Source organism: Erpetoichthys calabaricus, chromosome 2 (genome assembly GCF_900747795.2).
Source record: "Erpetoichthys calabaricus chromosome 2, fErpCal1.3, whole genome shotgun sequence".
NCBI classification, from domain to species: domain Eukaryota; kingdom Metazoa; phylum Chordata; class Cladistia; order Polypteriformes; family Polypteridae; genus Erpetoichthys; species Erpetoichthys calabaricus.
In genome coordinates, this window is record NC_041395.2 from 160635783 (window position 1) to 160649001 (window position 13219).

The window sequence follows — 13219 nt, forward strand, 5'->3', positions numbered from 1 at the left end:
GAAATCTTCTATCATTAAAGAATAATTTAATTAGTAACTTAGCTGCCCTATAATCATTTGCATAGATTATATGACATTACAGTAAACTACCGTCCCCCTACTGAATCTCCGTTATACTGTGAAGTCCATCTTTATAATGCCTCACTATGACTGTAACTGCTCTTTTTGTCTTTAGCCAATTCAGAATTTTTCTGTCCTTTTAGTAATTTCTGAGTGGTATTTGAGGGGGTGCTGCTGTTGTTTTTTAAATTTCCCCACTTGGGACGAATAAAATTATCTTTCTGTCTGTCTTTCTTTTGCATGTTATGATATTTAAATTTTCATCCATTGTTTTTTGTCTCATTTACAAAAACATTACATTCAAGAGTTGTAAACTTTGTACTACTTGGATGTTATTCTACAAATATGCAAAACATATAACTGAAGACCACTGGGTTGAGGAAACAAGCTTCAGTGTCTGTTCAGTCAGAAAGCGGCTTTTTTTATATATAATATGATCAAATGGGGAGCCTCTGCACAACAATTAAAATGACACTGGGGAGACTGTGCAGTGACATTTATTCCATCACAGTAGTGAACATGCAGATTTGATATTTCCAAACTGCAACTAGTCCACTGGCTTCCTTGTGATACAGCTATGACCGACTATTATTGCTTATTGTTATTGTATTATTGTGAACTGTTTAGAGGAGACATTAAAGATGTAATCGAACTATGTACACATGACGTAAACTTTAATTTAAACTTGATATTTTGCAACAGTGCAGCAAACAAAGGTATCTTACATATGGTCATAGTTTAGCTGCTTTATAGCAGTTTAGCTATAAAAATCTCTCGAGTATACTGGATAAGGCTTACTACTATATAGAATGATGAGTTTTGGTAAAACATTTAATATGTTATAAAATAACTCTTCACTGTATTATAATTTAACAATAATTGTTATTGAAGTTCAGTCAAATTAAAACTCATCTAGTGTTAGAAAATTATTTAAATCATGACTAATTTAATGTTTTAAAGCAAGAAGGGAATTTGATTCTTTCAAGCTCAAATGGACTAAATGTTCTTTTTTTTTTCTCCCCCTGTGAACAGCTTCATGAGCATGCAGCCTATTTAGTTGACAGTTTATGGGAGAGCTCACAGGAGCTGTTGAAAGATTGGGAATGTATGACTGAGCTGCTCCTGGAAGAGCCTGTGCAAGGAGAAGAAGGTAGGGCGTTTAACTAGTGTAACTTTCTAACAAAGTGGTCATGTTGCATTAAAATCAAAAACTTTTTCTATGCTACTTGCTGCTCAGTTAATGTTAATGTTGAATACTACCTTCTATACAGTGTATCCGGAAAGTATTCACAGCGCATCACTTTTTCTACATTTTGTTATGTTACAGCGTTATTCCAAAATGGATTAAATTCATTTTTTTCCTCAGAATTCTACATACAACACCCCATAATGACAATGTGAAAAAAGTTTACTTGAGGTTTTTGCAAATTTATTAAAAATAAAAAAAACTAAGAAATCACATGTACATAAGTATTCACAGCCTTTGCTCAATACTTTGTCGATGCACCTTTGGCAGCAATTACAGCCTCAAGTGTTTTTGAATATGATGCCACAAGCTTGGCACACCTATCCTTGGCCAGTTTCGCCCATTCCTCTTTGCAGCACCTCTCAAGCTCCATCAGGTTGGATGGGAAGCGTCGGTGCACAGCCATTTTAAGATCTCTCCAGAGATGTTCAATCGAATTCAAGTCTGGGCTCTGGCTGGGCCACTCAAGGACATTTACAGAGTTATCCTTAAGCCACTCCTTTGATATCTTGGCAGTGTGCATAGGGTCGTTGTCCTGCTGAAAGATGAACCGTCACCCCAGTCTGAGGTCAAGAGCGCTCTGGAGCAGGTTTTCATCCAAGATGTCTCTGTACATTGCTGCAGTCATCTTTCCCTTTATCCTGACTAGTCTCCCAGTTCCTGCCATTGAAAAACATCCCCACAGCATGATGCTGCCACTACCATGCTTCACTGTAGGGATGGTATTGGCCTGGTGATGAGCGGTGCCTGGTTTCCTCCAAACGTGACGCCTGACATTCACACCAAAGAGTTCAATCTTTGTCTCATCAGACCAGAGAATTTTCTTTCTCATGGTCTGAGAGTCCTTCAGGTGCCTTTTGGCAAACTTCAGGTGGGCTGCCATGTGCCTTTTACTAAGGAGTGGCTTCCATCTGGCCACTCTACCATACAGGCCTGATTGGTGGATTGATGCAGAGATGGTTGTCCTTCTGGAAGGTTCTCCTCTCTCCACAGAGAACCTCTGGAGCTCTGACAGAGTGACCATCGGGTTCTTGGTCACCTCCCTGACTAAGGTTCTTCTCCCTGATCGCTCAGTTTAGATGGCCGGCCAGCTCTAGGAAGAGTCCTGGTGGTTTCGAACTTCTTCCACTTACAGATGATGGAGGCCACTGTGCTCATTGGCACCTTCAAAGCAGCAGAAATTTTTCTGTAACTTTCCCGAGATTTGTGCCTCGAGACAATCCTGTCTCGGAAGTCTACAGACAATTCCTTTGACTTCATGCTTGGTTTGTGCTCTGACATGAACTGTCAACTGTGGGACCTTATATAGACAGGTGTGTGCCTTTCCAAATCATGTCCAATCAACTGAATTTACTACAGGTGGACTCCAATTAAGCTGCAGAAACATCTCAAGAATGATCAGAGGAAACAGGATGCACCTGAGCTCAGTTTCGAGCTTCATGGCAAAGGCTGTGAATACTTATGTACATGTGCTTTCTCAATTTTTTTATTTTTAATAAATTTGCAAAAATCTCAAGTAAACTTTTCTCACGTTGTCATTATGGGGTGTTGTGTGTAGAATTCTGAGGAAAAAATGAATTTAATCCATTTTGGAATAAGGCTGTAACATAACAAAATGTGGAAAAAGTGATGCGCTGTGAATACTTTCCGGATGCACTGTATATACTGTTTATTAATTTTTCTTTGGTAAAGCACTTCACAGCAATGTTGTTGTAGTTAAAACAACTTATCAAGTCTGTTTTGTGTACTTTTTTCCCTTCATCTTATGCAGTATTATCAGATCGACAAGAGAGTGCTCTTATAGAGCTAATGGTGTGTACAATCCGGCAAGCTGCTGAAGCTCATCCTCCAGTTGGTAGAGGAACCGGAAAACGTGTATGTTGCTTGAGTTTATTTCATTTTATACAAATGATAATTTCTGGAAAGAATTTTTACATATTTGTAACCTCATGTTATTTACAATATACAATACTTTTATGGACTCTTTAATTTATAGTATTTATACAAAACTGTTAAACAGTTTAAAAGTATAGACATTTGAAATGGACAGCTTTTGAATTTTTTTTTTTTTTTTTTGAGGAATGTTTTTTCAAAATGAAGGGTTCTGAATACTTTCTGAATCCACTGTACAGACAGCTTATATTCATATAACTGATAATCTAACATGTTGTACATGCTTTTGTTATTTCACTACTTAACTACAACAAGGTTAGTTAAACCTATGTGCTAGATCTTATTGGGTATTTGGCAGGAAGGCTAATTCACATTCTGTCAAACTGAACCAGCCAAAAATGTAGATGTGAAGAATAAATGTTCCTTAATAATGGTAGTTTTCTGCCTATGTTTCACAACAGAAAAACATACAGACCGCTTTGAAGACCATTGAATTGCACTCTTTAAAATTATTTTTGCCAGTGTTTGACTAATTTAGCTATTTTAAATTTCAATTCAGCTGTTTTTAGATAGCGACTTAGTGTTTTACAGCAATGTAGTTTTGGTAAATACAGTCACACTATATATCTTTAATTTTTAATTTATGGCTGCCACAGATGCTCACAAATGCAGTGCTAATTTTAAATTGGGTTACTTATATTTTAAAATATAGGTAGGTGTTGAAAAATAACTTTTAGATAGTAATTAAAGTAAAATATGAAAAGGATTATACTGTATGTTGTGGTTTGAATATATGTCCTTAGAGTACATTGTCTTTTCACAGGTGCTGACTGCTAAAGAAAGGAAAATGCAAATAGATGACAAAAATAAGATAACTGAACACTTCATCATGGCACTTCCAATGCTTCTCTCTAAGGTAAAGAATGTTTATAGAATAATTTTTAGATATTTTAAAAAAAAATAACATTTTATTTAGCAAGTTTCAGAAATGTTATACTTTAAATAATCATTTTGATATATGTGTATAATTTTAATTCATGTCCTGTTAATTCCTACTTTACAATTAGTTAATGCCATTTTTTTTTATTACTTTAAATTTGTTTTTGAGAACTTGTAATTTTATGCCAGCCTGGAATACTTTTACAAATTTTTAATACATAGTTCTTTCTACCTCATGTGTCTGCAAATGCCACAAGCGTTCTTTCGTGCTATATAGTGCATGAGCTCTGCACAGAATAAACATTTTTGTCAGTTTGCAGTGGGTTGTAAAGAGAGACAGTTTTCATCTCTTTGGTAACATTTCCACATATATATTAACATTTGGCATATTTAAAGAATGTTATGTAAAATCAAGAGTTACAAATACACTATTCTAAATTGTCATTTGATTACAATGTTCAAAGTATTAATGAAGAAGATAAATTAGTAATAAACACATTTTTCTTTATTCATTTTAATAGTATCAAGCAGATTCTGAGAAGGTGGCAAACCTGTTACAAATTCCACAGTATTTTGACTTAGAAATATATAGTGCAGGGAGAATGGAAAAGGTAAGTGTGTGCAATATTTTGATTTTAAGGTTCTATAGGTAAATTGACTGAAACTATCAGTATCAATATAAATACAGTCTTTTGCAATTTATCATAGTAACACTTCTGACCAGACTCTAGCTAAACTAGTGAAACCGTTATTAATACATTTTGAACATTTCATTGATCATATTAAAAGTTAATCTTTGGCTAATCTTTTGTTGTTTTAGGTCTTTTGTATTGTTTTTGTTATTTCTTTTGCAGCACCTTGATGCCTTGTTAAAACAAATTAAATTTGTGGTGGAAAAGCACACTGAAACAGAGGTACTTGAAGCTTGTAGCAAAACCTACAGTATTCTGTGCAGCGAGGAGTACACCATCATGAACAGAGTGGATGTGGCCCGCAGTCAGCTTATTGATGAAATGGTGGATCGATTCAATCACTCTGTAGAAGATTTGCTGCAAGAGGTACAGAATATATCTGTATTGTTATCTCAGACATCAGTATGAAATAACTCCTTTTACAGTGATTATGAATATTTACCCATTTCTTTAGATTACTTAAAGAAGTATGCAAAATGAGGAAGGCATTATTTATGGGCACTCACACTGAGAAATGAGAGCATCATTTTTCTATTACTATTCTAGCTGTTGGTTAAAATGCCTCCATCTGAGTGGAATGAGATGACTGGCTAGTAAGGCAGTGCTTGTTAATGAGTAGTGGTCCATTCTATAATATTAATGGTGGTTTTTGTACTGTATAATTAGGGATTTATGATGCCTATATTGGTTCAGTTCTTTAGTTCTGTAGACAGCAGACAATAATAACTGAAAAGAGCACACGTATGAGCTCTTACATTTTTTTTACGTACAAGGAATCTTAATTATTTTGCAAAGATATTGCCTGCTGCTGCTGGATTGATTAATGTGCTCATGTACGTTGGTGAGATAGAATATAGAGCATACGTGGTCTGCAGATACCCCTTAGGAGCTTACCCTAATAGTACTAGGTTTCCCTGCAGACTTCTCACACCACATAATGTGATTGGGGTGGGCCAGACTGTCTGTCCTCGTGCAAATCTAACCCCTAGTGTGCTCTAGTGGACCGGGGTACATAAACAAATTTAACAAATTGTTTTTTTCCTGTCCGATTTTTGCAGCATCCTTACCTTGAGAAAAGATTGTCAGGAATCTATGATAAAATTTATTATTTCCAGTTTACTTTTTTTGCCTCAAACATGCCTCTGAAACGCATAAGGAACTTTTACTTAAATTGAAACCTTTGGTGCTAAAAATTGGACATATTAGGTAGGGGTGTGCGATATTGGCAAAAGTTATATCTCAATATTTTCTGGGACTATGATGATAATAATTAGCATCCTTTAAAAATGTGTTTGTAAAAGTCTTATTGATCTCGCTTGGTCTTGTTAATAGGATATTAATTGTAGCTTACTAATGAGATTAATAGAAACAACAGTTAAGGAAAATAGGTCTTATTTACTTACTTAAAACTGAAATAAAAATAACACAAACTTCAAAATCACAAGTCAAAGTATTGCTGAGATCAAACAGTGCAGGTATGAGTAAACCATTTCAAAGTGGTCTTCAAAAGACCAACAAAACCTTTATAAAGAGAGCATTTTAAACAGACACCCTTAATGTAAACAAAATATGAATCCAAAGGGAATAAAATACTAATCATAATTAACTTACAGTGCATGAATATTACAGTTTGGATAAACATAAACTGTTCAGCTGTAAGGTGAATTGTGCAGCATACAAGTAAGAACAAAAATCCAACAAACTGTACTATTGTGTAAAAATTCAAAGTTCCATCAAATACTGCACAGAAAAAAATAATTATAGCCATTGTAAGCAAGTTCTGTCATATATTGAACAAAGGTACAAAAAAAAAACAAACCCATAACATTTTTAAACAAATTACTAACTTCAAGTTCTGTCCAATATTGCACAAAGATATCAGAAAAAATTAAACAATTGTGAAATTCTACTGAGGAAACTTCAAGCTGTGTGACAGAAACACTGGTCTGTACACCGCGTCTGGCTTCAGAACAGTATGGTTATATGTCACAACATTTCTTCTGGTTGCTGAAAGCTCTCTCAGAAGTGCTACTTGAGGCAAGGATGCACAATTACTTTTTCCCCAATTTTGGGAAATATACTACTTGTGTTTTCCACCACTCAAGTGGATTTACATCACTGTCCACCTCAAGTGTCATCAGGGTTAGCTTTTCATCTCTCTTGCAATGGAGTAGCTTCTCTGAACGCCTGTGTTTTTTTTTTGTTTTTTTTTTATTTTAAATTGTCAAAAGGCTTTTTTTTTTCTTTTTCATCCAACTGTGGTTGGTTTAGATGTGTACATCAGTTTGAATAAAACAGTTACAATTAATGGCAAAAAAGGGCAAGATTTGTGCAAATGTTGGAAACTATTTATTCGTAAATAGAACTGTATGTACTAAAATCAGAACCTGTTTCCTAGTGATAGCATTTGATATAGCATGTTGACAATATCTAGACTTTATATTGTTCTAAGAAAAGCTGTTAATAGTAATTATTGTGTTAATAAACTTAAGTAAATTTTATATATATTTTCAGGGTGAAGAAGCTGATGATGATGACATTTATAATGTTCTCTCCACTTTGAAACGACTAACAGCTTTTCATAAGTATGCTGAAACAGTTTTTCATTATTTTTTCCTGTTTAAGCCATTTGCGTTTTTTGAAAACTGTACATTTTGTGTGATCTTTAACAAGTAACCATAAGGGATCTGAAGGGGATAAATGTAAAAAAAAAATGTTTTGGTTCACTTGGTTTTGTTGTAAAGGTTTGAGCCTTTTCCGTATCTTAAAAATTACCTAATGCATACATGTAAATTATATTTTAACCTACTTTCTTCAGTTGTCCGTACATTAGTAACATTTAATTAGTTACACTTGAATTATTCTGAACCGTGATTATCTTTGCTTTCTAGTGCACATGATCTAACCAGATGGGATTTATTTGGCAACTGTTACAGGCTTTTGAAGAGTGGTATTGAACAAGGATCAATGCCTGAGCAGGTATGTTGTATTCATTGGTAATCAATAAATCTTAGTTTTTTGCATGAAGTACATGAAAGGTATCAGAATTCTTGCATTGTACTATTTTATTGTACTCACAATTGTTAAAGATATCTCAATATATCTTATGTTCAAGATGTCTCTTTTAACTCAAATCAAGAAATGCTAAAAAAAAATACAGATCCTCATTCAAGCAATGTTTTAAATGTGACAAAGATTTTAATATTCCATTCTATTATTTTACTGAAACCCCATTTAATTAGTGGATCTCTGGTCTTGGCTTGGTAGATGAAATTTAGAACAGCTAGGATCTCTTATTAACTTGCTTCTTTGAAGCTGATGCATAAATATCTAAACAAGCTAAAGGGCAAATAAAAACAGGACAGTCAGCAAATGAACATCTCTAAGTTTATAATTAGACCTGACCAAAATCCAGATGTTGGTAAATCTAATGCTGGGGATTAATTATTTATAAATTAACTCGTTACAAGTACAGTAGAACAAAGCTTTTAATAGGTACTTTGAATAAGGGAGTGATTGTAATTAAATTCAACAGATTCTGGCACCAGCACATAGACTGAAAACTCTCATTCAGAGAGAAGTTTTTTTAAGCCTAACCTGGTTTATTTTAAAGACTTAATACAGTATGCTGTTTCTTATGCTGCATAGACCCAGGATGTTCATTTTTTTCTGTCAGAGTTAGAGTTTTTAGCTGCCTCTAGTTCCCACTGACATTTTGTTCTAAAATGAAACCATATTTAATTACATTTTTTGGCAATCTACTTTTTAAATCAGTTAAATAAATAATATAAACACACTGCATTCTTTTTATTCAGAGCTTTGCTGAGCATTACCTTAGCAACTTAAACTTGATTTCTCAAAAGTTATTGACCTGCTGATATATTTCTTTCACATGTAGATTAACAACTAGAATTTAACTCCAAGCCATTATCATGTATTTATTTGGATGGTAGGTATCACTGTTGACTTAATTTTTACTAAAATTAGTTGAAGACTACCAAACAATTCTGACTAAATAGTCAAAAAAGAAATTCATTATAGTACAGCAGGGATTTTGACTGCTACTGATGAAGGTGTAGAGCAGGGCTATTTAGTTACAAATTCAGTTGAGCCAGATTTTCAAACCAAGAAATTTAGCTGGGCTAAAAATTTTCAGCAGCCAGTAAGCAGCATGTAATAATAAATTTTAAACCAATATGAATGTATTGAAAAATAAGTAATTTTTATTCATTATTTCCCTTTTAAATTTGGTGACATCTGTCACCGGCACATCAAAAAGTGCATAAAAAACCATAAAAAAGCTGTAACTGAACAGAATATGAGGTAGTAGTAATACTTTTTTTTCCATTTTTGAAATACAAAAATGAACATTTTGGTCATGTCTGACCTAGGCATATCTCAAAGTGCATAAAAACAGTGCTCAGCATTAGCAATAACATTATTGCTTTTGAAATAAAATAAATATTTTGGTCATATATGATCCAGGTAAATAACAAAGTGCATAAAATCAAATAAGGTGCACAATATTAGAAATAACATTTGTTTTCCTTTTGAAATAAAATAAATGTTTTGGTCATATACACTATGACCCAGGCACATCACAAAGTGCATGTAACAGAATAAAAAAGAACTGCCAATGCTATCAAAGTTATCAGTGCACAAACCCATAACAAGAGGTAACAATAACTAACACACACGATTATAACATCTACTGCACACTGAGGGAGCTCAGGTTTATTTTAAATCACCACATGTGCGATTAGCAGTTACTTATAAAAATAAATAAATAAATAAAAAAAGTGGCGGTACGGCTACATTGTAGTTGGATCAAGTTTGAGATACTGTGAGGTATATAGAAGCCAAAAGTCCTAGTGCTACATGTTTTGTTGGTGAAACAGCTTAACGTTTAAAATTTTAAATTGAGAAGTCATCAAGTGTAATAGTAATAATAACAATTCTTTATATTTATATAGAGCTTTACTGACTACTCAAAACGCTTTGCAAATTACCCACAGGGAGGACCCAGGACATCAACCCACCATTTCTTTATGGCGAAACAGCAGCGCTGTCATTATGCCACCTGCTTAGATGTATTGTTCTGCATAATATTGTGCGTGATAGTTTAAAATTACAAAGAATTTATGAAATTGAAGAATATTAACTAAGATAATAATGCTCCACATTCTACAAAAAAAGTTATGTAGTCCTACAAAGCAATCAGTGCTTAATTTGATTAAGTTTTAAAGAAAATTCCAAAATATACATGTTTTCATCAAATGCAGTCTTTTTCATTTGTTCTTTGCTTTGAGTGTCAATGACTGTCATCCTCGTAACAGCCATGAATCCACAGGATCGAAGCGTGTGAGTGGAGGGCCAACCAATCGTATGAAGAGAAGTGCAGAGACAGTGCTTGTCAGTAACGAGGCTGTCATTGGAGAAGCAATTAGATTCATTTGCACAAACCCATGTTCACACTTAACCTGATGAAACGGGTATACGACTAAGACTCGGCACACAATTGATAATTGAATCATTTAATATTTAGATGAGTCCACGACTAACTGTCATGGCCAATGTACCATCACAAAAAAAAAAAAAAAAATCACTGTGTCATAGACAACTACCACCACCACTTCCAGACACACAGTGTGCTTCATTGAGGGTTGAGTATTGCTAGACTATGCAGACTGTTACATTCATAGTCTGGACTACTTTAGGAATTTAGGTAGGAATTTTTTGAAGGCTCAGGAAATGTGTTTTTCTTGCTTTTTCTGTCCTTTTCTGATGGAACCATGGGCTAGGCCAGTGGGCCACTTGGGGTTGCTTCAGGGCTGCATGTGGCCTGCGGGCCACCATTTGAATAGGCCAGTAGTACAGGGTTTTTCTTAAGGAAAGAAATACAATTACAGGTCAGTACATGTCAGTACATTTATTTTTATTGCTTTGTCTGTGAAATTTTATTGGTATAATCTGTACACTTCTGTGACCTGTTTATGTATTAAATTTAGTAATCAAATGCATGATGAACTGAAAGTTAATAAAACTACATATGTAAATATATAATTTACATTTCTTTTTTAGATTGCAGTGCAGGCTCTGCAATGTTCTCATTATTCTATTCTTTGGCATTTAGTCAAAATTACAGAAAGTTCTCCGTCTAAGGTTTGTATCTAATTCCGTTTTATAGCACTTTTCATCCTTGTTCACCCACTTTTTATTAATGTACTTCTGCCATGCAATAATCCTTTAAGCATTATTTTTCTCATTTTCTTCATATAATTATTAAATTGTGCATAATTGTGGGGGGCCAATGGTTATTTCACCAAAAACAATCTTGAAGTTTTTCTAGAAGGTAAACTTAGCAACTATTACAGTTTGTTGTTTTTTGATAATTAAATATTCTGCCATATTTAAAAATTTTGGAAGAAAACTTGTTTTTAAATGTATTATCATATAGCTCAGTTGAATTATGCACTATGAGTAAGATTGCAGTCATGTTTGATTTACTGTCTTTTTTTGTTGTCTGTTTTTATATATATATATATATATATTGTGATAAATAGCAGACTTGAGCCTCAAAGAAGTGTTAGGGAACCAGTGGGACCTATTTAATCCCAGGGATGTGAGGGGGGAAAAGTCATCAAAATCAACAGCATGTGAGGGTGCTAAAACAAGAAAAGAATGAAGTATTCTTGAGTAGGTCCTTCTCAGTGGTGGTTAGTCAACAAGCTCACACCCTCTTTCCGGTCCCAGTTGGTTTTGAAGCCCTGATTCCCAGAAAGGGTGTGTTTTGGCGAAGTGGTCCTGGAAATGATGTCACTTGCCCTCTGTTCGGGGATTCTCTAAACTGCGGATGGAAACACAGAAGATTACGTTACCAAGAGTGCCTCCTTTTTTGCTTGGGGTGGCATTGCTTACTTGTGCAGAGCCTTGAGGATGTCTCTTAATTGCACATAACAAAATATTTAAAAAAATATATACAGTATGTATATATTTATACAGTATGTATGTATGTAATATTTAACATGCACGCACACACAAAAATATATGAGCTTAGCAAAAATATAATTTCAGTAGCTTTTATGAATAACAAAGAATGTTCACCTGTAAGATGTCAGATGTACATAGTAACTAAACCGTGGGATGATGGGGCTGTCTTATTCAGAAGGGAAACTAGTATTTATATTGGTCACCAGAGCTTGGAAATAAGTCAATAACAGTTGTTGCTTCCAGCAGTTAACACTACCTTCCAAGCCTTAATTTTCACCATTGCACCTTTCTGGAAGAATTGACTTAAAATCTTTTAGTAGAAATTAAGACCTTTTATAATGACTTTTGACAAAAGTCTGCTTTTTCGATCTTAATCCCCAGCTCCATAAACTCCACCTACTGTGTTTGCTTTAATGTTATACTTTTTGAAAATGCTGCTGCTGTTTTATTTCTGAATACTCAAAAGAGTCTCTAGGTCAGCTGTAAATGACATTCCTTTAACTTAACACATGATATGCAATCAGTATGACACATACTCACACACACATATATAAGAATAACATGCATACCGTATGTGTATTGTATGTTTATGATATTTCTCTATTTTAAAAGAAAATCCTACAACGAGACGTGATCTTGAAGAGAGACACTTCAGAGAGGCAGAGACACTTTCACTTCCTGCGACACGGTCAAGTCATGTCATACTGACATCCATTGGAAGCCTGTTCCCATGAGACGGTGACCTAGGCAAATCACGTCCTACTTACAAAAACTGTCAAACAAGATCATGGTCATCTAACCTCTCAGTGGTTACCCCGCCTGAACTTCATAAACGACAAAGCGAAGAAGAAAGAGCAAGAGCAGCGTGTCGAAAAACAGACCCAAAAGTGATGGAGAGAAAAGAATGCAAACAGGAACACTAATAATCTGTGTTCAACATCACAAACTAAGGACAGTAATAATCGGCCTAGAATTAGTGGAATTGAAAACCTTACAGGTCCAATCAGGATCTGAAATAAAAGACAAACAGTACAAGTCACAGTAGAACTTTATAAAGATGTTCAAAAATGGTGGTGCCATACACATGCAGAGCAGGTTACAGAATATGAAAGCAGTGAAATTCGAAAGACTCAACAAAAACGTTGGCGCCATACACACCCAGAGCAAGTTCAAAAATATGACAGTACTAAAATTCAAATGTGTCAAACAAAAAAAAAAAAAAGACTGTACAGATCGCATTTGCGCTAACAAATGGAAAGTATTGCTTCTGTGAAATATCAGAACAGCAAACACTGAGCGAATATTTGGACATAGGTGATATGTCGGAAGTATGTAGATATTGTAAGGCTTTAAAGTTTAAGTTGGAGACTTGTAGATCAACGAATTCATGTTGCCATCA

General features: G+C 34.4%; 1 protein-coding gene across 3 annotated transcripts in view; it reads left to right on the forward strand.

Moving 5' to 3' along the window:
- stag1a (stromal antigen 1a) overlaps positions 1-13219 on the forward strand; it is a 291842-nt gene that overhangs the window by 241208 nt on the left and 37415 nt on the right. For all 3 annotated transcript variants that reach the window (XM_051923034.1, XM_051923035.1, XM_028794702.2), the window contains 8 exons: positions 1093-1210; positions 3078-3181; positions 4023-4115; positions 4660-4749; positions 4993-5196; positions 7345-7415; positions 7722-7809; positions 10912-10992. In XM_051923034.1, coding sequence (XP_051778994.1) covers positions 1093-1210; positions 3078-3181; positions 4023-4115; positions 4660-4749; positions 4993-5196; positions 7345-7415; positions 7722-7809; positions 10912-10992 — 849 coding nt within the window. The remainder of the gene's footprint in view (positions 1-1092; positions 1211-3077; positions 3182-4022; positions 4116-4659; positions 4750-4992; positions 5197-7344; positions 7416-7721; positions 7810-10911; positions 10993-13219) is intronic.